The 26,927-nt window shown below is 39.8% G+C and overlaps 1 protein-coding gene across 3 annotated transcripts in view; it reads right to left on the bottom strand.

The window, feature by feature from the left end:
• Dnaaf11 (dynein axonemal assembly factor 11) overlaps positions 1–26,927 on the bottom strand; it is a 114,399-nt gene that overhangs the window by 5,749 nt on the left and 81,723 nt on the right. For all 3 annotated transcript variants that reach the window (XM_021183663.2, XM_085831627.1, XM_085831628.1), the window contains exon 11: positions 9,622–9,707. In XM_021183663.2, coding sequence (XP_021039322.1) covers positions 9,622–9,707 — 86 coding nt within the window. The remainder of the gene's footprint in view (positions 1–9,621; positions 9,708–26,927) is intronic.

Raw genomic sequence — 26,927 nt, 5'->3', positions numbered from 1 at the left:
TCTCATAGATGTGAAAGAGACAAAGCACTCAGACATTTCTACTGGAGAACCATGTGGAAAAGAGGGCAGAGTTCAAGGACATTACTCCAAAGGTGAGAATAGGTCATTTAGTTCAGTGTGATCATCACTACACTTCTTTCAGGCACTTTGTGCTATGGTTAGTACTCTTAAACTTAAAGATAAAACATGACTTGTGCCCACAATCTAAGGAAGAAGGCACAGATAATGAACACTCAACTGCTGTGCCCCAGGCTACTTGGCAAGATCTCTGGTGCTGGCACCTTTCATGCTGCTGCAGTACCAAGGAGTAAAGAGCAAATGGCTGGACAGTGGGAGTTATGGAGGAAAGGGCACTGATGCATTGTGAAATTACGCTTTGTAGTTAGAACACAAAGTAAAGTAATGTGTTCCACTGTGACATATATATATATATATATATATATATATATATATATATATACATATATATACATATATATATACATACATATATATATAATATATACATATATATATATATACATATATCATTATACTATGCTCTTATTTTACCCCTCCTTCATCTCCTTTCTGGTTGATTCTCCTGCACTCTCTAAATAGTCTTTCCTTCTGCTTAATGTTACATAACATTAGTTTATCTACTTTCATGTAACATACACAGTGCATGTAATATTTATCTTACCCTGGATAATTTCTCTTAACACTATGATCTCCATTTTCATGCATTTTCCTACAAGTGTCATAATTTCATAGCTCCAAACAGATAAATAAAATTCTATTTTATACACACACACACACACACAAAACCACACTTTTAAACACTCTTCTGCTGACTTCAAGGCAGGTTCCTCTCATCCTCTCATTGCTACAGTGAAAGGGATCTTGATCATTGCTCTCTTCTACAAAATCGCAAACTGGTCCACTATATTGATGACATGCTGATTATACCAAGTAATTGGAAGGCCACACTTGAACTTGTTGGTAGCACATATGCACATCAGAAGATAGTTAATCCAACCAAATTTTAAGGGCTTTCTACCTTAGTGTAATTTTTAGGAGTACATTGGTGTAGCACATACAGATATGTTCTTCTAAGGTGAAAGATAAGTTATTGCACCTGGCCACTCCCACCACCAAGAAAGAAGAGCAATGTGGGCCTGTTGGATTCTTGGGAAAACACATTCTTGGGTGTGTTACTCCAGCCCATATACCAAGTAGCTCAGAAATTGATGGCTTTGTATGGGGTCTGCAATAGGGGTAAGCTCATCAACAAGTCCAGGCTATGATGCAAGCTACTCTACCACTTGGGCCATATGATTGAGCACATCCAATGGTACTTAGTGTGTCAGTGTCAGATAAGGATACTGCTTGGAGCCTTTGGAAGGCCCTATAGGTGAATCACAAAGGAGACATTAAGGATTTCTGAGGAAAGCTTTACCATCATCTACAGACAATTATTCTCTTCACTGAGACAAATTATTCATGCTAAGGGAAACTGCTTCAGTGTGGCCCAGGAGGGCTGAAATGTTTATCATAAGCTGTCAAACTTACAACACCTTGTGTTTTTAAAACCTCTGTCTGGAATTTAGGAGACAGACAGCACATAATGGCCTGTTCTGAGCCACCTGTCCTGAAGCATGCATGAAGCCCCCCAGGACAAGCACCTCTCTGGCCTCTGAGAAGGCAAAAGAATATAAGGCAGATTGGCTATGTATTGCTTAACATCTTGCCTAAGTCCAGTGAGACTGCGCACACACACACACACACACAGAGAGAGAGAGAGAGAGAGAGAGAGAGAGAGAGAGAGAGAGAGAGAGAGAGAGAGAGGGAGAGGGAGAGGGAGAGGGAGAGAGGGAGAGAGGGAGAGAGAGAGAGAGAGAGAAGAGAGAGAGAAGAGAGAGAGATTTACTTTTTTTATTTTGAGACAGGTTTTCTCTGTGTAGCCCTGGCTGTCCTGGAACTCACTCTGTAGACCAGGCTGGCCTCTAACTCACTTCTTATAGAGGGGGGGAAAAAGTAACTCTAGAATTCACTGGGAGGTGGCCCTACAGATTTTATGAAGCTGCCCAGGATTAGAAAAGGTTACATATGTGTCAGCTCAGTTTGTACCATTGTTAAAGTACCCCAGAAAGCTGTTTTCTTGGACTTTATAACCCAGGGAACACAACCCAATCAGCCTAAGCATTGAATGACATAATGTTTGTAGAGAAACTGAAACAGGTCCTGATCTAGTACACTCAGCTTCCTCTTATCACAATGTATTTACTGCATCTTCAATGTTTTCTCAGTTATTCTTGACAATTGCATGCAAGAAAAGAGGAAAAATGGAATTGGTTGAGGACACCAGTGAATTGTCTGGCATGGAGCAGCTCACAATACAAAATAAGATCTTGGGGCAGGGAAGATGGCTCAGTCACTAGAGTGCTTGTCTCACAAGCATGAGGACTTGAGTTCTATAAGCCAAAATCCATGAAAACAAGCCTGGCATCATGCACTTGTAATCTCAGGGCTGTGGAGGCAGAGATGGGATGATCCCTGGGTCCTGCTGGCCAGTCAATCAACCTGTGATGGTTTGTATATTCTTGGACCAGTGAGTGGCACCATCTGGAGGTGTGGCCTTGTTGGAATAAGTGTGACCTGGTTGTAATAGGTGGGTGGGCTTAAGACCCTCACACTAGGTGGCTAAAAGTCAGTCTTCCACTAGCAGCCCTTGAATGAAGACATAGAACTCTGAACTCCTCCTATCCATGCCTGCCTGGATGATGCCATGATCTCACCTTGATGATAATGGACTGAACCTCTGAACCTATAAGCCAGCCCTAATTAAATGTTGTTTTTTATAAGACTTGCCTTGGTCATGGTGTCTGTTCACAGTATTAAAACCCTAACTAAAACACAACCCAAATCATCAAGTTCTAGGTTCTGTGAAAGACTCTATCTCAAAATAAAAATAAGTAAACAAACAAACAAATAAAATCAAATGGAGTAAAAATGATGAACATACCAGATACAAACCTCCATCTGCCAAATGCACATATAACTACACCACATACATGCATGCATACACACACACACACACACGGGCAATATACAAGCACTCAAGTAAAAAGAGTATTTTGCACTAAAACAAGAGGATCAGTAAAAGCAGAAATAAAACCAGAAACAAAACAAGAAGCAATCAGCTATTAGAATATGAAAGTCTGTATTATACAACCACTACTATATTTAAACTGCCTTGAACTTCGTAATAAGACACAAACTTCCCTTTGAGGTGAGCAGTAAGATAAAGATGCTTGACTTCACTTGCTGTATTAGTTACTTCACATAGCGATGACCCAATTTTTTAAAATAAGAAAAACTGACAGAAAAGCTCAGTTACTGGTGGTTAAGAGCACATGGCAGACGCACGCTGGTATCAGGAGGGCCAGAAAGCAGAGAGAATGAAATATAAACTAGAAGCTAGGCATAACCTCCAAAGGCCTCCCCTAGTGACCTGCTTCTTCCAGCTCAACCCACCACTCTCTAAAGTTGTACAGCCTCCCACTGAGGAGCAAGAATTGGAAATGTAAACCCGGGGACTTGAGAGATGGTGACTCTCCAGTTATAGCACTTGCTGCTTTTGCAGAGGACTTATGTTCAGTTTCCAGATATGATGTGATAGCTTACAACTGTCCTCAATTCCAGTTCTAGAGGGCTCGCCATCTGATTTCTGCTGACCACTTGTATACAAGCAATGCACTTATATTCTTCCAGGAAAAGCACTCATACACACAAAATAAAATAACTCTTTAAACAATATGAACCTGTAGGAGACATTACAAAATCTAACCATATCATTTCACACTTGGCCTCCCAAAAGCCCATGGTCATGTCAAAAAGCAATTTGCATTTAGTCAAACTTCAAGATTCTCCACAGTTGCCAGGCACAGTGATTTGTGCCTGTAACCTTAACAGGGTCTGTGTAGAGGAAAACATGTGTTCAAGGATTAGCAGTACAATCCTTAAGTAAGTCTTAAGGAGACACACACTAAAAGTAAAAAGGAGAACTGCAGATGTAGCTCAGTGATAGTCCAGATGTGAAAGGGGCCAGATTCAATCACAAAAGTTTTAACAGCTTCAGTAATACCCACAAACCTAAGTTCATGCTTACTCTCTACTGATACTCAAGGAGATATCTTAGTTGTGAGCCCCTGTAAGATATAAAACAGCATTAGATATTTTTACTATACAATAGCCCAGAGCAAAGGTTCCATCCCAAAAGAGAGGATGTGGGACCAAAGAAAGACTGATCTCGCCAGCAAGAACGACGCTGCAACAGGATCCTTCTGCACACGTTTATTGGGAGAGCTTGATTGCAGGGGTGAAGAGACCCCAAGCCCAGAACTGGTGCTGCTTATATAGGCCTAGGAGAGGCGTGTCTCACACCCGGATTGGTTGTGCTTGGGTTATTCTTATGACCTCATTTGCATGCCTACATCTGATTGGTTAACTTGTCTCTCATCTGATTGGTTAACTTGTCTCTCATCTGATTGGTTAACTTGTCTCTCATCTGATTGGTTAATTCTCAAAACCTCATCTTGGCAAAAAAAGCTTTACTGCCTATGTATGCGTGGTGGCCAGCAGTAGCCAACTGCCACTCTGCAACGGCACATGTGGCTTCCCACAGACTGAAACCCAACAGAAGAACAAGAGTTAAATCTTTAGTTTGTTTGTTTGATTTTTGATTTTTCAAGTCAGGGTTTCTCTGTATAGCCCTGGCTGTCCTGGAACTCACTCTGTTGATCAGGCTGGCCTCGAACTCAGAAATCCACCTGCCTCTGCCTCCCAAGTGCTGGGATTAAAGGCATTCAATGAGCTACCACTGCCTGGCCAAGAATTAAATCTTGATTGGCATGAATCATGTGAATCCCAAGGGACTGCACAGCTCTAAACACATGGCCTCCTTTGATGGTCCCCATGGTCATGGTAATTTAGATTTTACTATCTTAGCTTTATACTTAGATCATTTAAGGACTTCCTGTATGAAATGTGCTAACACACTGCATAGCCATCACAGACTTCTCTGTAAACTTGGTAGAAGCTTCCACAGCTCCCCAAATCTCTCCTTCTACATGTCAACAGATTCAGAACAACACAAACAATATCACATTTAGCCAAACTACAGCCTCATCTGTAACTATATTCCTTTGGTCTATGTGGAGACAGAGAATCATGGGATGGAGTGGGGAGCAGGCCTGGAACAAGAGTAAGTTGAGGCATGTTCAAACTCTGGAAATCTTGTCCTGAAATTGCCAGGCTTGTATGTCCTGGGGCACATAGCCCTGTTCCCCCACCTTTGCCCTACTGGAGGAAGTCACATTGCCTGGTAGCCTTTCCTCTTATAAGGTCATGTTCAAGATCACCGGAAATTCCTCCTTTTGCAAATAAGGTATCCCCAGCACCCTGGCCCCACTCAATAATATGCATACATTCCAATTGCCCCTACTCATCCTACAGACATTCAAAGAGCCTTTGTTCCCCCATTAAAATGAGCTGTCTCACTGGAGCTGCCTCCAGAGAGTCTGTTCTCAACATGCTCAATGCTGCCTGAGGTCTCCTAGCTCCTCGCCATCCCGCTTTGCTTACCCTGTCAGGATCCACTGGTTGTGATCACAAGCAGATCAAATTGCTATGCATTGGGAAGCAGAGCCTGAATAGCAGGAGCCTGGCTGTTTGTCAACTTGGCATCCTATTATCTTTGAATTCAGACTTACTGGAAGTTTCAGAATAAGACAAATTTAAAAAAAAAATCTTTATCCAAATGTAACATGAATAATGGTCAGTAGACAAATTATTTGACTTGTGAATATGGTATTTAGAATTACCATGGAGGGATGTCTCTGGGCATGTCTGTAAGGGACTCTAATTAGGTAGGTTAAATGAGATAGGAAGGCCCACCCTTTAGCTGGTGCCACTGACTCATGACCTGAAAACAAGCATTCCTTTCCCTCTGCTTCCTGACTTTGGATGCAATTGGACCGGTGGCTTCTTCAAGCTCCTGCTACGGCCACGTCCCTGCCATGATGGCCTGTGCCCTGGAACTTTGAATAAAATTAAATCCATTGTTCCTTAAGTTGCTTTTGTCAGACATTTTGTCACATCAATTAGAAAAGTTAATGTATATATAATTAGTCCTCTAGCCCAATTTCCAGTACAATTCTTGTTCCACCTAAAGCCTTATAAACGTATTCTTCATTGTGCTCATTTCTAGTGCATTCTGGTATTTCTAATCCCAAACATAATCCATAATCCAGGGCTTTTCAAGCCTATGTTTCCAAACTCCTCCAAATTTCACCCATAGACTTGATTCAAAAGCCATGGATCCACATAGCCAGGTTTTGTTATAACAAACCCCTTCCTGGTACAAATTTCTGTAGTAATGCTATGAACTAAATACCTGATAGAAACAACTTAAAGTGACAAAGGTTTATATTTGTTCACAGTTTCACCCTACCATGATTAAGAATACATGATGATGAAGGCTAGGTCATGGTCACAGGATATGTGACAGAGGATGCTCATATCAGGACAGAAGAGAAATCAGAGGATGACAGAGTTGGTGACAGACATTACCCCTCGAGACATACCTCTGCCAATTAGGTCATATCTCCTGAAAGTTCCACAGCCTCTAACTCCAAAGTACCATCAGCTACAGATCACATTGGATCTGAAGAGACATTTTAGCTAGAGATCATTAACTTTCCTTATTTAATATTGTAGTGTAATACATACAAAGACAGGATACTGAGAGAATAAGCATGTGCCATAGTTTCAACCCTTAAGTTTCTTGTGCTGGGGCCTGCTGACAATTTCTGAGGTCATCCCACATTCAGACTTTAAAAAGGAATGCAGGGATGCTGGACTCCTCTTTGGACTTAATCCTTCTGAGGTCAAATAAGTAGAGTCTGAACTTGTCTAGCCACTTGATTGGTGATGCGATTTTTCCTTACACATGTGCCTCAGATACAAAGTTGCACAACTGAGATGCCTTTACAAGGCTTTGAACTTCCAAAACTGTGAGCTACATAAGGCTCATCTGTTTATAGTTAGCCTGCTTCTGGTTTTTTCAATGTAGCAATGACAAATGGACTGATATGATTTGCATGTGAAATCAAAAAAGTTGATTTTAAAATTAATGTAGGTATACAAAGAGACAAGAACAGCCAAACTGTTCTTCAAGAAGAAAAGAAGACTTTGGCTAAGAATTATAAAAACTCATTTTACAGCGATGCAAGTTAAGGAAATGGAACAGGTACAGTCCGGAAATAGAATCTAGACCTGCATATTCAGATACATGTGACACAGGGGCCTTGATGGCCAACTTTTTGAGACATTGAGACTGGAAAACATACTTTAAACAAAACTCAATTGCTGATAGAGCATGCCTATATACAAAAGGCAAGATTATAAAGCCCTAGAACACGAGGGTAGAATAAGAGTCCTAGAATAAGGCAAAGAAAGCATCAACCATACAACCATTGTAAATGTCTTATGTTTACTAGTAGATAGAGCAGGAAGGCAATAGTAATGGATCTGGATTGACTGACCTTGTATTTGTTTTATGATCTTGGATGAATTCAACTTTGCATCTCAGTGAGAGAAGCTTTTTTGTGCAGTGCTATTTTGATAGTGAAAACTTGTTTTGTTGAGGGTCTCAGCACCTGCACTCATAAATACCTCCACCTTCGAGGAACCTGTGCAATTTCCTCTGCATCACAGTGTGAAGAGCAACACATGTTCACCAGGTGTTTCCGTCTAGCCATGATGGATAAATCCAACCCCTTCTCTCCCTGACCTGCTCTGTCTATACAGCTTGAGTAGCAGACTGCTCCAGTTAGGAGAAAGTAGAGGTCTCCTCCAGCTCTCCCAGACTATTGCTGCATTGGTGTCCCTCTTCTCTAAAGGTCAACAACCTGGTCAATCTCAATCCCCATGTGCACCTGCAATTGACAGCTGTTTAGTTAATAGAGGCATTAGAAGAACTCCTCAGCTGGGACTCTGCAAAAGCTATAAAGGAATACACACTGGTGTCCACAGGCAGGGGTTGAATCCTGGGGAAGGCAGAATGGAGGCCTCTGAGGACTCAGTTCTCCTCAGCCTACACCTGCAGTCTTTATTTCAACTTACACTTCAGCATCCCAGCTGGGGTTGGTGAACACCACTTGTTCGTAGAGATTCTGTCCACTGTTGTTAGGGGAGTCCAGTCAGAAACAATGTACACAAAGAAGAGTTGAGGCTTACACTGACGTTTGTCAGTGAGGAAGGCTCCAGAAACAATCTACACTTAAGCCCTGGATGTGGGCTTGTGAAATGAGCTTACTCCACAATGAAAATGGGAAACACTTTGTAGAAGTACTTTGCTAAGACATCTCCAACTGCCAACAAATCATGGTAATGATAGTTTTTCTGGGTCTGATAAACACCTCCAAACCAAAGTGATTTGTCTTCCTATCCCACGGTTGCTTCCCAATTAGTTCAGACTGTTTACATGGCTTGAGGATGTTAGGGTTGATTATAACTAATATTCACATAAGACATGGTACCCTAGAATCTGTTATCTGTAGTAAAAAACCACCACGTTGGGAATTATGAATGGTTTTCCAAGGTTAAAAACACAATCAGTTTTCAGTAGAATCTCAATTCCATATCTGTTGTTCAAGCAAATCCAATATTTAAAAATCACTACAAAACCTCCACAGTTGTCTTTGACTATACAAATAGCTGAGGTTTTATGATGCAAAGCACAGACACAACTCTTGTGGAGGTATTTTTTTATGATGTAATTCAGCATATACATTTGGAGCACAGAGATAAGTTTGCCTCGGTCCAAAATAGATTTTACCATCTGGATGTTAAGAGTCTGGAATTCATGAGAAGTAGGATAGCTCAAGGAACTGAGGTCTAACTCCAGAGCCTGGGAACCAGGAAAGCTTTGGATAAAGTACCTTTCATGCTGGAGTCTTTAGAGGAGATTGGCTTTTCCCTGAAGCTTTCCAGGAGGCAGGGACAGGACATTGGAAGAGAAGTTTCTAATACTGTAGAATACTGAAAATGGGTGAGTTTTCCTTTGAGAGAAGGCAGGTTCTGCTGGAAAATGAATTTAGATAGAGGCCTAAAGATGACCTCAGTGTCTTAGGACACTACAAAGAGGGCAGTAATAGAGGGTTTTATCTAGAGAACCCAGAAGCTTGGGTGACAAGGGAGTCATGCATGGATGTAACAAGAACCATGTTATGAACTGTTTCAACAGGCTACATTCAAATCCCCCTTGGAAGTGGGGCTTGAATAGATTAAAGTGGGTACAAAGCAAATGTTCAGCAAATGTCAGCAGTCATGGTTGATAGTGTTGGCCTTACTAATGTTTACATAAGCAGTTGGCACCTGCATGGACACAGATTGAAGTTTTGAGATCAACAGCCTTGAAAGCCAGAGTCTAGGGAGTTGAAACAAACAGGAACATGAATGGTCTGAAGCATTTTCAAGCATTAAATGCTTACACCACCCTGAAAACTGCATCCTGGACAGCACATAATAATGAAAATAGCAATGTGATATAGATAAAGAGAGGCGCAAACATCATACCTGGGGTTTGTTTGTTCCCTGCTACTAGTCGAGGTGGTTTTCACAGACGTGGGTGTTCGTTGACCTCCTGTGATCATTTCTCCTACCTAAAACAAAAACATGACATGTGTAGAGTGCTATGTTCTTCCATGATATGCCCTTAAAAAAAAAAAAAACAAAACAAAAAAAAAAAAAAAAAACAAGCAGCAGAGATCTATGTGTCTATGTGTAATTTTTAAGCTATAAAGCATCTAACTTTTTCTCTCTACGTATTCCATGAAAGAGTCTTAATTTAAGCCTCTTAAACACAACAGTCTTGCAAGACCTCAAGCTAACAAAAGATTGCCAAAGCCAAGCACACAGATTTGGTGAATTAATTTATTCCCAAATGTATTTTATCTGAGAGCCAACAACATGCCAACTGATGAAGGGAAGTGTTGAGGCCGGGATGCTGATTTGAGCAGACCCTGCCTGAGTGTTGCTCCCTAGGAACATGCTGTGCAGAAAGCACCCTAATTCCAGTTAGACCTCTTCCTTCTGCTTTGGAATTAGGAGGGAAACAAACTGCGCTCTCAAAGGCCCCTTCTGGGTCTGAAAATTCTGTAATTCTATTACTTCTTTTGTACTAGGTAAGTTCAGTGTTAAGCATGTTCAGATCTCAACAGACAAATCTATCCAACAAAGGCTGTTTGAAGGCAAAGAGAGGTCATCTAATTTGTGTCCTCTATAAGTGTCTAAGCCCTCTAGTGGAAGAGGAAGAGGACCCACTGCTCCGTATAGGATCCCAGCTGTGCAACAAGCCTAAACTTACTCTTACTATCCTTGTTGCATGCTTTACTTAGGACTCACTTCAGCCCTGAGCAGCATTCCTGAGACAGTTTATTTGCAGGCAGATTGGTGCCTTTAAAACCCCCTCTTTGTATTACTTCGGTCAGGTAAACAATTTAGGGTCATTTGTCCTTTTCATTCAAATGTCAGGGAGGAATATCACCTATCATGCAACTTCATCATCTCCTTCTTCACAGAAAGAACACTCATTCTGGGACACACCTGCCCGGGAGGAACAGGAGGAAGTCATCATTTTGAAAGCTGACATCTACCTGCCTAGACCTAGTGTGTCACACAGCTGTGACACCCCTGGTCCTAGAATTCTTAGACTTGGGACTCAGAGGTCTTGTCACCACCTGGGTCATCTGCTGGCTCACTTAAGCACACTGGACTCACATTTGCATTTGGGAAGGGAGTTGGTGGCCTGGTTTAGCCATAATCCTAAATTTGTCTACCTGGCTGCATAACAAAATTCATACATAGGAAAATAATTTTCTGCCATTTGACTAAGGATTTGGTTTGCCCTCTCCACTAAGCTCACGGAAGAGTTCTGGGTCAGGCCTTGGTTAAGCCTGCATCATTGCTCAGCTTCTCTCACCTCCCATATCTCCCATTACTGGTACCTTCTCTCCCATCTCAGGAGTTGATCATTAGATGCGTCTTGATATTTTGCATAGTCATCTACATCTTAGAACCTGCCTTTTGGAGTACAGTGGCACCTTAGCACCTTTTATCTTTAAAATACTTTAATCCTTTTATGTGGAGTTTACATGCATTAAAATATCAGACTTAAAAATAAAATAAAATATCAGCTTTGTTGTTTTATATGCCTTCCCGTTGTAAACACACTAGCAAGAATGAGAACCTATGCATAATTAGAGTCTTAAAATGCTGGCTTCTAACACTGTTATTTGTCACATATTAGGCACACAGATTCTCTGTTTTTGTGGAAATGCAAATAGAGTCACAGATTTGGAACTTTTCTTCACAGGGAATTTGCTGCGCACCAGAATCTAAATGTGCTTCTTATTTTTAAAAGATATTTTCAGCACAGTTTGTTTCAGAGACAATTTTAGGTTTAAAAGTTACAAGGAATCAAGACATCAGCCATGAGAAAAAAAAAATATGGATGCTGGCATTCTGTTAACATGGGAGTCTATCATCACCAGTATTCACTTCAAGCACAGGGAGACCCTGTCTGGTAGAGTATAGATTCAGAGGGCCAGGGTCCTTGCATTCATTTTTCCATGGTCCTATAATTTGGGGCTGAGCTTCCTCTAGTTGGTAACACCCGTTGAGCAGTGTTCTCACTCATTTGTCCCGTGTATGTTTAGGAATGACTAATGGAAAAGTCGTAAGGTCCGAAATATGTTCAATAAATTAGATAATGTGAGATTAACAGTTTCTTGAGCCCACAGAGAGAAACGTAATCAACTCTCTGAAAATTCAATTCTAGGACAGGCACAGAGGTCCAAATTAACATTTTAATGCTGGTACATTGCATTAACTCTTGGAGGCTTGCTCTGGGGAGCTGGGATAGAACATGGATGCAGAGATATGGCTCAGTTTTCCACAGACTACTCAAACCCCACCTAAGACTTTTTCTGAGCACTGGTTTTTCCAACCCTTGCTTGGCTAGAGCCTGTGTTAGGGCAGCAGCATCCTCAGATCTTCTGTATGGATGCTAATAAAGTACATATGTCTGATTTGCTAATAGTAATTGGCACTCACTCTAAGACCCTGTGACTGAGAAGCAGCTGTAAAAGAGAAACTAAGCTCTTGATTCCCCCTCCCAATTATTTTTTTTTTTTTACATAGAAACATAGGAACTGCCATTCTATGACTATTTCCAATGCTTAGGAGAATAATTTAATATGAATTCAAATCAATAGTAACTCATATGAATCTAGATAAATAAGCAAGGACAATTCATATTTTAGTTGAAAACTTGCTTATAAATTAAAAGAATAAACTGATGAGAAGAAATGAAACAGAAGGACATTTATTGAGGAAAGTCCACAACAATCTGTGGTTAAACACAGTAATCATAAACTCTGAGTCACCAATAATGCATCAGTGCCACCTTAAGGGAAGGAATCACAGCATTTGGAGTCAAAAAGCACACACAAGCCCAGATTTGAATTCTCTGCTTCATTTTCTCAGTGTCTTCCATCCTCCCTCACAAAGAGCTACTCTCTGCATTTATTGAGCCTCACAAAAAGCACCACATGGGCAAGGGATGAGGGATACTTTCCAGAAATCTTTAACCAGTTTTATCAGTGAACAAACCACTGATGCTAACTGACCCCCAAATGACCCAGGAGACAAAAAGCATTGCAAACATTATTGTTTATCAAGCAATATCCAAATGTCATCTTTAACATTTATGGTAGACAGCCATGTGATAAGATTGCTTTCAATGTCTATTTTTGCTGTTTCCAGCAAATGATTATCACAGCAGGCTGGTATTACTCTGGGTCAGGAGCACAGGAGAGTACATAATTCAAGATTATAGCTATGCCTTGGCTTAGGCTATAAAAGTTGATTACTTGGGAAAGCCAAGGTAAACATGGTAGGCTGCTACATGGTTCTCTAAAGGGCAGGTTAAACAAACAGGCTGAGTACGCAGTAGGATGGCAGCCTTAAGTCTTAGGTGACCTTAAGGTATGTTATTAACTCAGCTATCAAGTCCTGCAAGATGCCAGTCTCTTAGATAGTAAGAGATTGGTTTATCATAATGCATTGCCACTGTAATTAATTATTTACTGTTTCTTACAAATTTGACCCTGCTTCTTTAATATAATGTGCACAAAAATGCCAATAAATTTCTCTTGGAGACTTCACTTTTCTCCACAGTTTTAAATGTTACTTCCATTAGGTTTGCTTAATAAAACGTTCGGTGAACACCTACTATGTGTTAAGCACTAAGGGAAAGATAGAAAAGCTGATAGATTAGAAATAGCCTCTGGTCATTTCACAAGGAAAAATGACACAACCAACTGAAATACCTGGATGGATGTAACTGAAAGACAGATGTATGGCCAGCACTCTGAGAAGGCCTATTAAAGGACATGATGTTTCATAACGGAAAGAAACACATGTTTTCCAGAAGACAGAAATAGAGAATATTCCTGGGAAAGAAAAAAAGCAGGATAAAGACAGTAAGGTAAATGAACACATCAGTCACATGGGACCAGGCTGGTCACTCTTGGGGATGATGCTGGAGACCTGGCATCATAGTTGCTGCATCCCTGTGAGGTGTTCAGACATTTCATATGAGGTGTCAGAAGCTTTGCAGTCATTTACTCGCTTGTTCATGTCATGAGGAATATTTAAACTTCCTCATTCACTCAGGCAAAGTGTTTGATAGCAGGAACAACACCTGTAAATCCTCCTCAATTTAGACTGCTTTGTAAGATAGCAGTGTATGTGAAAATTACATTTCCTTACAGACTTCACTGTCTCTCAGTTTTAACTTTTACCTTTATTAAAACTTCATAAATCAAAATGACTCTGAGATTCTATCTTACACATCAGAATAGCTGAGATTAAAACCTCAAGGGACAGCACACATATACCCTTGGAAAACATTCTTCCACTGATGGTGGGGATGCAAATTTGTACAACCATTTTGGAAAGCAATTTGATGGTTTCTCAGAAAATTGGGAATAGTTTTACCTCAAGACCCAGCTCTACCACAACATCCAAACAATGTTCCACCAACGTGGTAACAAGGACACCTGCTCAACTATGTTCATAGCAATTTTATTTGTAATTGCCAGAAACTTGGATCAACTTCAATGTCCCTCAACAGAAGAATGGATAAAGAAAGTGAGGCACATTTACACAATGGCATATTACTAGGCCTTTAAAAAAAATGACATCATGAAATTTGCAGGCAAATGGATTGAACTAGAAAAGGTCATCCTAAGTAAGGTAATTACAAAAAGACAACCATGGTGTGTACCCATTTATAAGTTGATATTAGTCATAAAGTACAGAATAACCATGCTACAATCCACAGAACCAAAGAAGAAGTAAGAAGGAGGGCCCAAGTTGGGACACCTGAATCTCACTGAGTAGAAATAGAAAGGAAATGTAATTTTCACATTGGGGTGGATGGATGGAGGGAACTGTGTCTGGGAGGGGATAAGGAGGGGAGCAGGAGGGATCTAGTGGGGAGATGATGGCGGGAGAGAGTACTAGGACAGAGCACTGGAATCAATGGGGGAGGATTCCTGGGATAAGCTAGAAACCTAGGACAACAAACACTCCCAAGAATCTATGAGGGTTACCCTAGCTAAGACTCGTAGCAATGGGGCATATGGAACTTGAACCAGCCATCTTCAGTAACCTGAAAAGACTCCAATATAGGGATGGGGACACTAACCCAGCCACAAAATCTTTGACTCACAATTGTCCTGCCTACAAGATGCGCAGGTTTAAAGATGTATCAGAAATTATGGGAATGGCTAACTAATGGCTGGCCCAGCTTGAGACCAATCCCATGGTGACAGAGCCCATCCCCGACACAATTACTGATACTCTGCTATACTTGCAGACAGGTGCCTGGCATACTTGTTTTCTGAGAGGCTTCACCCAACAACAGATGGAAACAGATGTAGAGATGTACAACCAGACATTAGGCAGAGCTTGGGACATCCCATTAGAGAGTGGGAGGAAGAACTGACAGAGATAGAGAGGTCAAGGACACTACAAGGAAACCCTACAGAATCTAACTAGCCTTGGCCCATAGCACCCCACAAAGACTGAACAGCCAAACAGAAAGCATGCATGGCTCTCTGCACATAAGTAATAGTTGTGTATCTTGGTCTTCATGTGGGACCCCTAACAGCAGGAGCAGCAGCTGTCTTTGACTCTGCTGCCTGCTTTTGAATCTCTTTCCTTAACTGGTCTGCCTTGTCTAGCCTCAGTAGAAAACCGGGTTAGTCCTACTGCAAACTGATATGCCAAGGTGCATTGATCTCCATGAGAGAACTCTTCTTTTCTTAGGAGAAAGAAGGTGGGTGGGGTGAGAGAGAGGTACTAGAAGAGAGGAGGGAGAGGAAGCTTTGGTTGGGATATAAATAAATAAATAAATAAATAAATAAATTATAAAACTTTCAATGAAAAGTTTACTTGAAGCCTTACAATATGCTTCAAAGTGCTTACTAGTTTCCATCTTTTTCTTTTTTCTTTTTTTCCCACGTGGGCAGCCCCATACACACTAGACCACTGTATATACTCCAAGCTGTAATAACTTACTGCCCTTGCTGGTTCTGTAGGAGATGCTAACTGGTCTACCCTGTACTTCTCAGACCTTTAGGTACTAATTAGAACAAAGTTCAAATACTTTCTACATGAGTCTGCCTGGGAGTCCAGTCTTTCAGCAGATGTTTTCTAGCTGATTCTTGGGTTCTGCCATGTTTTGACTTTGTACTGACTGATTACAGAGCATTTAAGTTTTTCTGGTAGTTGGTGGTGGTGGTGGTAGTTGGTGGTGGTGGTACTATGTAGACAGGTGTGTGTGTGTGTGTATGTGTGTGTGTGTGTGTGTGTGTGGTACTGGGTGAGCCCCAGCTTTGTGTGTGCCAAGAAGATGCTCTAATATTGAACTGTGACTCATTGCTGTATACTTCTCTGTATGTAATTCATTTACAGAACCCATATTTAAGGGAGGATGACAGCATTCCAGGAATTGATGTAGGATCTAGGATAACATGAAGCTATGGATGGGCAATAACAACTGCCTAATGTTCCATTATATACTGTATGTATAGACTGTTCTGTAATGCACTATTTATAGAAACAAGATACTTTACAATTTCTCAATAATTATACCACATTAGCTATCCATTACAAAAATTTGGATCATTGATTTATTTTTTTCTATAGAGTAAAAATTATTATAATTATGAAGTCATAGCATACATTTTAAAGTTTGATATATGACAGTTTTTATTTCCAAAAGGATTAGGTCACTTCCTATTTCTCCTAGCAATTTATAAGAGGACTCTTCCATTGTAGTCTCACTGGCATTGAATTTTTAAAATGTTTCTGATAGAAAATTGGCAGTGTTGTTTGCTTCTGAAAGAGCAAAACTGCTGAGGAAGGGGGATGAAAAGATGGTTTGCTATGCCCTACAAACTTCTCAATACCCATGAATTTTTTACTATAGAACATATCTATGCAAATAAGCATAAGGTATAAAAGTTCATGATCAGATGAATAGGCATAGCATTTTTATTATAAAATATAGTGCATATTTATCTTGCCTTTTGAGTTTTTCTTGCGAGGACTATTCCCAGCATGTCTGAATGATTTTAAGATTTTTTCTGAAACATTTTTGTGATGTATGAATATTATCTCCCACCTGATTTTTTATGTATGCTTTTCTTACCAGTGGTGCAGCAGCATTAAAAAAAAAAAAACTGAATACTGAGTTGTTTATTTATTTAATGTATGTTTTACCCTCACTAAAATGAAAACACCACATGGGCAGAAATATCTGTGCTGGGCATACACTAGGGCCTCAATAGCTTTTATTAACTAATGGATAAAATTTAAACAACAAATCCTGTAGCTTTAAATTAACTATTAAACCTTAATTAAAGCTACAGGAAGTGGCCACCATTTAACATCTGGAAAATGTGACCCCACAAAGAGTAAAAGTAGGTATTTAACTTTATTTCTGCATTAAAATAATATTAACTATTATAAATATGAAATTTATTTTGATGTATCATGTAAAATAAGATGATGTTAAATAAAAATGGTGAGGACAGAGGCTGCTCAGTGGCTAAGAGGACTTGCTGTTCTTCTAGAGAATGGGTGTTTGGTTCAGTATGCCCATAGGGTGCTTCACAATTGCCTGTAACTCTAGCACAGGGGATTCAATTTTATCTTCTGGCCTCAACAGACCCTGTACACATGTGGCATACACAGACAGCCCACATGCATGTAGATATATATTTTTTTAGAAATCTTTTAAAAGATGACAAATTATCTCAAATAGAAAATATTTCAAATTCTTATTGCATAATCATTTATACATTTCCTGTGTTTACTAAATATATTTATCCAACCAGTTTCAAACAAGGAGTCAATAGAGGTTTCTGGTTGTTTCATCTTGCCATTGGAGTAGGCACATTACTTGTCTTAGGGAGCTTATGGTCTGGTGAAGGGGGAAAAGGCCATGCCAGAAATAGGAGCATGGAATTTAGGCACAAGGTACCCAGGAGTACTATGTGCCATTGTGTGTTGGCCCAGGTTAAATTCCCACAAGAGTGTCATTTGAGCAGGGATTATAGGTGGCAAAATAGGGAAATGTCTTGCAAAGAAAAGGGAAGCCTGGGTGAAATGGTTGTAAGTGGGAGAGGATTGAGAGACTGAGAGTGATAGACAGCCCCAGGCTACATAAGTCTGAAGCATGAATACCGAAAAGGGATGGAGGTGAGAGCTGAGCTTACAAACTGAAAGTGCAAGTGGATAATCCACCAGTACAGCGGGAATTTTATTCTATGGATGAAAAGGACACACTCATAGGCTTCAGGACAGGACCGTGGCATCCTGAAGCTGGCAGTTTGTGAGCATTGAAGAGAAGCATAGTGTGTATTCAAGGAAAGAAGGCCTGAAAAGAATAAGGCCATTCATAGGAAGACTTAAGATATGATGACAGCACTGACAGAGGAGTCAGTGAGCTGTAAAAGAGGCAGAAGTCAGCAGGCTGGAACATGGAGGGGAAGGGCAGGGAAGATGATGACAAACAGAGTCACGAAGAAAAGTTATGGAGAAGGTATAGGAAGAACGGAAGGGAAATGAGCTCATCTTTTAACTGAAAATCCTGACATCCACATTCAAGTTAGCAGTTAAAGAGTATCATAAGCCAATTTATCAGGTAGGGTCAGGCAGGAGATGGTAAGGGGAAGGTTACAGGATAGAGGAGGTAGGAGAAGAAAGATAAAATGAAAGCAACAGGCAAACAGAGTGGTGTGTGCACAAGAATGGTCAGGGAAACAATTGGGGAAAACAGTAGCACATGACTTCACCGAGTTATAAAGAGCATGGGTAAGGAGGGGTACCCCCCAAAAAAAACCTCATACAGTGGAAAGATTAAACAGTTTATAAAGAATATGTACAATCTTGTATAGTATGACATGCAGACAGACAGACAGACAATACAAACAGACATACATATATACCCTGAAGGTGTTAAACAACAGGAAGCAGACACTACAGGGTGTTTGATCCATGGTGGAAGAGGTAGCAATAAACAAGAGGCAAGTTTATATGAATTTTTCCTACAAAGCTCTTCCTGATCTGCAAGGCATAAAGAAATGTGTGTCCCTACTGACCTGGAGTCAAAAGCTGGAATGTGAGCTCCCCAGAATGTTACAAGTAAAGATTCCACAGAACGAGACCCCAAGTTAAGCATGTAAATGCTACTTAAATCCTCATCTGGGCTACATGCAAAGTAATGATTGCAAAGCACACAAACACAAGGACCAGAAGAAAACGAGGAAGACACTTTGGCTAAAATCAAGATCAGAAACTGTGTATAGTCTAATAAAATGCTACCAAAATAGTCAAGTGTGACATGTGCATCACAGGCATTCAAGGCTCAGGGAACATTGTAAAAGAGTGGGTACAAAGATCTATTTGTCAGAAGTGAAGAGAGGACTACTACAAAATGGTATATTCTGGATATGACAGGACCACTGCAGCTGTGAACTCCAAACAGATGTGCTTGCCTGCACAAATCAACACATTCAACACTTCATGAAGGAAATAAAGTGAGGAGAGCTCACAAGCTCCCACCCCATGAGGAACAATTGACAATAGATGGCTTCTAGGGAAGGGGCACTCCATTTTCTTTAAGGATAGAGTCCCTGGTAGGTCAACCATGTTCCAGTGAGTGACCCCAGATCTGTGAATTGGACTAGGTATGGGATCATGAAGTTAGTATGGGGGTGGGCTGTGGGATGCAGATCTAGGAAGAGAGAAAAGTGAGTGTGATCAAAATACTTTGTATGTGTGCAAGAAGCAGGTATGGGAGGGTTTGCAGGGAAGAAAGGAGGAGATGATGCCATTATAATTTCAAAAATAAAAGCAAAACTGCTTTTTTAAAAAAGTGAATACAATTATATTTAAAAGCAAAGACTATTAACAAACCATATCTGAAATAAACATTCTTCAAAGGCGAGCTCCATATGTGGCCATGTGGGAAGCACTAATTCGGGATGTGATCTACTGCAAGAAACACCTGGAAAACTTAGGAAAGGTATATGAAACAGCTGATGTGGCATAGTGTCTAGCAGGCCAGGACTGTAATCTACAAGGGTAAGGCGATAAATGAACTGAGCCCTACTGAACAGCTTCTCTGGATCCATGTTAAAAAAAAGAAAATAAAACTTCTAAATACATAAGAAATAACATGTAAGATAAAAGAAACATTGATTTTTCTTCGATAAGAAATCCTAGACAAAATTTGGAAATAAGAAGGATACCTTTAATAATTAAAAATGATGGTTGTGTCTAGTAACTAAGGACCTTTGTTAGGGCCCACTTTCTTTTTTTCTAAAATCATCCTTATTTCTCTATATGCCAGTGTGTGATCGTGAGGTGGCACCATTTCCTGGCAGGGGATCCAGATCTGGGACTGTGTAAGGATGGAGAGAGTGAACTCAGCAGAAGCATGCATGTATCATTGCTTTCTGCTCCTGACTACAAGACGCCACGGGACCACTCTCTCATACCCCTGCCAATGAGTCTTCTCCACAATGATGAACTGTAACCTGGAAATGGGAGATAATTAATCTCCCTTAAGATGCTTCTAACTTAACCAAAATAATCCCAACAGACATGCTCAAGAGACCCATCTTCTAGGCAGTGATTCTACCTTTTGCCAAGCTGAAATTTATCACTGACCATGGCAGTGATCAACTGCTTCTACAGAGGGCTCAAGGAAACTCAGAGAGGAAAGCAAAACCTGTGGTGCTAGACCTACATATCCACACAAGGAACTGCTTCATGTCATACAGCAAATCTATTTGAAATGGGTCATGTATCTAAGGGGAAAAGCTGAAATGATAAAGGAATCTAGAACAGCTAAAAAAAAATGTCATGAACAAGAAAGCAGAGAGCGATCACCCAAATTGAACCAAATCAGAGAAACTATATGCTAGCAGCAACTTATCCAAGTTGCTTTTAATTGGGGGAATTTCATTTTTTCACAGGAACTGGAAAAGAGACTAAGGCCTTGTAAGTAAAGGCCTTCATGTAGCCTTTTTATTTTGTACACTGATCCATTTATTCTTGTGCCACACTAAGACGGCCTGGTGCTATCCTGAAGCTGAATTATTCTGGTCGTTCTTTGGGTTTTCTATGAACTCGAGAACATCAGTTTTCATACCAGAGCCTTGTTGGTATGATACTGGGAGTATACTGAATCCGCAGGTTAGCCAGAGCTCTATTGAGCTCTTAATAGGATGAATTTGCCCATGGTTATGAGACCTCTCTCCATGAAGTGTTTTAAAGTGCATAGTGCTTATCTCTGCATAGAAACTAAGGCTCTTTCATACCATTATAATTACCTTGATGAAGATAAACCAATCATTATGAGTGAGAAAAGTGACTGTATTTATCACCTTACCATCACAATGACAAATATGCCCATATCAAACAACTTATAAGTAATAACGTTTTATTTTTGCTTCAGAGGTTTCAATCCATTGTCACCTGTCCATGTTGCCTTGGGACTAAGATAGCATAATAGGTTGTGACAGTAACATGTGGTGGAAGAGTTTGTTCTGAAGGGAGCCAAGAGGGGGAATGGGGAGGAAAGAAGAACAGAGTGGGGAAAGGAGAGAAGAGGAGGGAAGGAGAATGGAAGGAAGTAGAAAGAGAAAGGTTTCAGGACCCCAGTATTCTCAAGAGCACCCCTATAACCTGAGTTCCTTCTACAAAGTCTTCTACCCCCAAAATAGCACTTCAAGCTTGAAACCATGCCTTAAATACCTGAGACTCGGAGGGTCATTAAAGATGCAAATTATACCACTGACTGAGAGTACAAGCCACAGGGTTAGGAAAAGTGGTTGTGAAAAGGCAGACTTTGAATTAAGTCCTGGTTATGTGTTTCCAAAATGGGGGGTGGGGCAGTGTCTGGAATATATAATGAAGGGGAAAAAGAAGAGTGGGGAGGGGAGAGGGGATTTTCAGCGGGGAAACCAGGAAAGGGGATAACATTTGAAATGTAAATAAATAAAATATCTAATAAAAGATGCCATGCACAAACTTAAAACAAAAAGAGGAAGGTTGCAAAAACTTACGCCAATGATGGTTATAACTGGACCACAGCAGGGAATGTAAACATCACTCCAAGTAATATGTAAGTCATTTGGAGGCAGAGGGCTCCAGCAAGGGAATAAAAGGGACCCATGATTTTAAAGGGCACTCTGGCTTTTCTATGGAGAAGGAATAGAACATGAGGAAGAAAGGTGAGAAGGCCAGGGGGTAGTCTAGTTGAGTACTCACATTGCTTTAAACAGAGGTGCCATCTTCTGAGAGAAGACAGATTTAGAAAAGGAAATGATTCCTTCTGCCAGACTGTGCATGGATGGAAGATGGAGCGTTCAGTCTGCACTGACCTTGTACTTATGGACCTTAGAAGGTGCATATAGTGTCTTTGATTCTGATGCCTGCAATCTTTCATGATATTTATGCAGTCTATAACCCAAGTAGCATGGGACTTCACTTGTGTTTCAATAGCACATTGGAACAACATTTCTATTTCCTCAAGTTTATTTGTTGGTTTCCTCTACATTTTACATTTAGTTTTATTTGTGTTGACTATTAAGTGTAATGTCTATAAGTTTTTCCTTTGGGAATGAAAATCAAAACTTTTCCAAGATTTTGTTTACTCTGAGGCTATAGTCTATAAAGCCATTAATATTTTATAAGAAGACATTTAGCCTTCTGGCAAGGGATATGTTCGTAATATTATTGAAATACTTCTCACGTTTTGTTGATCATATCCATGAAAGAAAGAGCTGTGTGTGTTTTCTAATACAACTGATTCCATTGACATTTCTAAATATTATGGTTTTTAGACTATTAATGAGCAGCCCAATGTAGAAGGGTATTTGGAAGTCATCTTTATATTACCTTTTTAATATGGACACTATAGTGCTATTATAGTTGCTTCCGTTATTGCTGTAATAAAATAACCTACAAAAGTGACGTCATGAACAAAGGGTTTATGTTAGCTCTCAGTCTGAGGGTACGGTCCGGTATAAAATGAGAGCCATAGCATGGAGAACGTCTGCCCCAATAATGGTAAGAGCATGAGGCAGCCAGTCACACTTTGTCCACATTTAGGAGGTAGACAGAGATGACTGCCTCTTCACAGCTCGTTTCCTTTTTTTTTCTTTGTTACGCAGTTCAGGGACCCTGGTCCCAGGGCTACAGTCACCTGCATTGACAGTGGGCCTCCTCTCTGTGGCTGAAACTCTTTGGAAATGTCCTCACAGATGTTCCCAGAGAAGGGTCTCCCAGGTGATACAAAATCTGGTCAAGCAGATAATGAAGGTCAAGTGCCACCAAGAAAAAGACTCTACATGTGGTCAGTGCTACTTTGCTTTAAGTACTGTCAATGGAAACGAATTTAGCTGAAGTGACCCTTGCTTTGCTTAGGTGCACCATCTAGAGCTTCCTGTGCCCTTTAGACTGGAGGGTTTAAGCTATGTGGCAGCTGGTTTCCTCTGTCACCTACTTATCAATAGTTATTGGTTTAAGGTTTTTCTGTACCTGTCTCAGCTCTGTAACACCATTTTACTGTACTAGTCTTTGCAGTTAATTTCTGTAAGGCATTGAAATTTACATGTTTTAATTAAAATATGCTTACTTTCTCTGCCCTATTTATATTCAGTATCAGCATGGATAAGTGAAATAAAAATATTTGGGCTAACAAAAAGAATGTATTTACATTTGTTCTTTGTCACCATAATTTTTCTATTTCGTGTGTTAACCTGAGTCCCCTAGATCATATGTCTTTCTTAAAATATCATCTTTACCATTTTTACAAAGGAAAGTAATCACTTTGGGGAATTTTGGGGAAGTAGTTTATTAGAGAAAATGCTACTATCTATGAAACTGCTGAGTGCACTAGAGAGATGGCAGCTCTTCAGCAGTAGGGAGTGAGTGATTGAGGGTGGACCAAGTGCAACTAGAAAGCAGGATCACTTCCTCGAGGAATCCTGGGAGGGGGAGAAAGGATGTAGTGCAGTCTCCATGCAAGCTCTCTGTAAGGATAGCCTGGGGGAATCTAAGTCTGGGCAGGTGAGAGTACTGTTTTCTCTGCATTTCTAACAATCCAATATAGGTGCCCAGCACATAGCAGATGATAATTAAAATTTCTGGGATGAACTGCAGAATATACAATGATACAGGCTAGCACTGTCAGTAAAGACCTCTAGAGTCACCCATTCCTTCCTATTATGTCTATGAATAGGGGGAAGAAGGTACTGCTGGGGTTGGATATAATGAGAAAAGGGAAGGATTTGGGAAGCCACCAGAGTCCTCACAACTCATGACTCTAATCTATGAGCACACACTGCAACTTTAAATCTAAGTGGAAGGAAACAGTCTCCCCAAGAGTCTGAGCCTATTCGAAACAGACTTGCCCCTTGACACATCTGAGTTTACAAGGATGATGGCTATGGACGGAACAGGGAGGGGACAGACAAGAATGAGCACCTGAGAGACACAGATCCTAATTCCACAGTAATTTACATAGTGCTTCATCTATGCCGCAAGCTTAACAAATGTCAGCTGAGTTTAATAAATATTTTACTTGACTAGTTAATAATTCAATTGTGTAAACTTTTTTCCAGCATTTTGCAGAAAGTTCTCTATTGCTGAGTTCTGGTACCTTACCTTCTACATCTGGAAAGACAAGTGTGCTAAATTATTCCCTCATCTGATATTAATAACTTCCCGATTAGTTATTTATGGGTTCTGCTTATCTTCCCTCCATCATCATTTTGCTTAAGTACACACATTTAACATCCTCACCCTTGCCTGGTAAATAATATCACTTTTTTTGTGCATGAAACTTCCAAACTGTCTACATCCTTTAGATATGAACTTGCCTTGACATAAGCCAATTATATTACTTGGGAATCTGGGTGAGTTGAATCACATTTTATAAATAGTGCTTAGTAATGAGGCCTAGGCAGGCAATTAAAATAGACAACTATTTTCTAACAATCCTTATGTCAACTGCAGAGGAATTTTTCTCTTGTAAACAGTTCATCTAATTACATAATTTCTGGCATTTATAATAAATAGTCATATATATATGTGTGTGTGTATATATATATGTATATTTCTCTTGTACAGCATGTAAGCTCTGACTGTTAGAAAGAAGTACTATTCATCTTAAAATATGGAAATAAAATTTCCTGTTTACCACTTAGCATTAAGTGTTTATGTGTATAAATTTCCCCAGGACATAAATAATATTTATATGCATGCATATTTCTATATATTTGATCTTTTAATTTCGGATTGTTAAAAAAACTCTGGATTTTACTTTTATCTTTTCCTTTATGTTTTTTCTAGATCATGAAGTGACATGAAATAGTAAGAAGAGGTTCAAAGTTATGATTAGTATATTCTATTTGTACAAAGGAATGAACTTATTGTGACATTTCTGTAAGTGGCAAAGTGAATTTTATTGTATTTACCTACATAACATTCTCTTTTTTGCATTTATATATATATGCATTAATTTAAATATAACATAATTATTAATGAAAAAGAGGCCATGGAAGGGATTGAGGGGGAGAGGGTATGGGAGGAGTTGGAAGAAAGAGATGTGAGTAATGTAAATTATATTTTATTTTTTAAAAGTTCAAAAAAGTAAAAACAATTTGGATGATAATAAGAAATTACAGGTATAAGCCATAATGTCTGGCTTGAGTTTTAGATCAAGATCAATTTCCCTGCATTATGCTATATTTATCACTTTTATTTATTAGCAAATATATTAATATCATAGGAAATGTGTGCTTATTCAATCAAAAACTTATATATCAAAGTGTTGATTTGGATTTTTCATATTATATATTTTGACCATATTCCCCTCTCCCAACTATTCCCATATTCTTTCCACCTTCCTACCCACCTGACTTTACATTCTCTCTCAATAAAAACAAATCAAAAATAAAAATCAAACCAATCAACCAACTATATGAACAAACAAACAAAATCTAGTAAGAGAAAAAAGAATAAACCAAATAAAATGAAACAAAAGGCCTCCTCCCCTAAAAAACCAAACAACTCCTTCAAACAACACAAAACTAAAAACCATGGAAACTATTTGGTTTTGGCCAACTATTCCTGAGCATGGTGCCTGCTGTGCAGAACTGCTGATGCACCCAGTGACATTCCGTTGGGGACAAAAATGATTTTCACTCTTCTGACAGGTAAGGTATCAATTGTAAATAACTTCCTGGTTAGGGGAGGAACTTTGTGTGTTCTCAGGGCTGGCATTTTGGCTGGTGTAAACCTATGCGATCTTTTGCCTGCTGTCACAGTCTCCATGAGGGCATGTATGTCAGTACTATTGTGTCTGGAAGTCAACTGTTTCTTTGGAATTACCCACCACCTCTGGATCCTATCATCCTTCTGCCTCCTTTCCATCACAGATCCCTGAGCATGGAAGGGAATGGTTTGATGAGACATTCCATTTAGGATTAAGTGCTCTAGATTCTCCCTCCCTGCACTGTCCAGCTGTGGTCTCTGCTTTTGATCATCCACATAAGGAAGAAGCTCCTGTGATGAGGGCTGGACGAGCAGGACTGCCTTCTAAACAAACTGTTTAATAGTCTGATAAGAAACGCAAATAATTTACCACTCTTCAAGGAGAACTCTTTTTCTATTTAAAGAAAGTTATTAATTCACAATATTAGAAAAATATGTAAATTACCACTGCCATATTAACATCTGTAAACAGACTGAAATGTACTTGAGCCAATCAAACATGTTTTAAGTATATTCTATCTCAGGTCAGTGTGTAACTGTGGCAAGGAGAAGCTCAATCTTGAAAGAGTGATCAGAAGAGCAAGTGGGATGAGGCCATACCGCTCTGAGCAAAGCTTACACCCCAGCGGTCTATGAAAAACCGTTCAATGAAGTTAGGGATAACTCATATAAAAAACAATATTCTTAGTTATATAAAACAGGGATATGCTTTGTAAACTGCAGATGAATATGACTATCTCTAGGTTCCTTTAAATTATTTCTTTTAGGCATGTGTAACCTATCTGACTGTCCCCCAGGAAAGCCATTCATGCACTCCAGGCTGAGAATCAAAGAGGATTGTATTAAGTTAGGGCAAGCACCAAGAATGTTGATGATGTTTAAAAAGAAAACATTATTTTACACCCTTGACAGAGACAGTCTTGATGGAAGCAGCCTCTCTTCAGCTCTAAAAATTC

Source organism: Mus caroli, unplaced genomic scaffold (assembly GCF_978045245.1).
Source record: "Mus caroli unplaced genomic scaffold, Mus_caroli_1 scaffold_16, whole genome shotgun sequence".
NCBI classification, from domain to species: Eukaryota; Metazoa; Chordata; class Mammalia; order Rodentia; family Muridae; genus Mus; species Mus caroli.
This window is presented reverse-complemented; position numbering and strand designations above follow the sequence as displayed.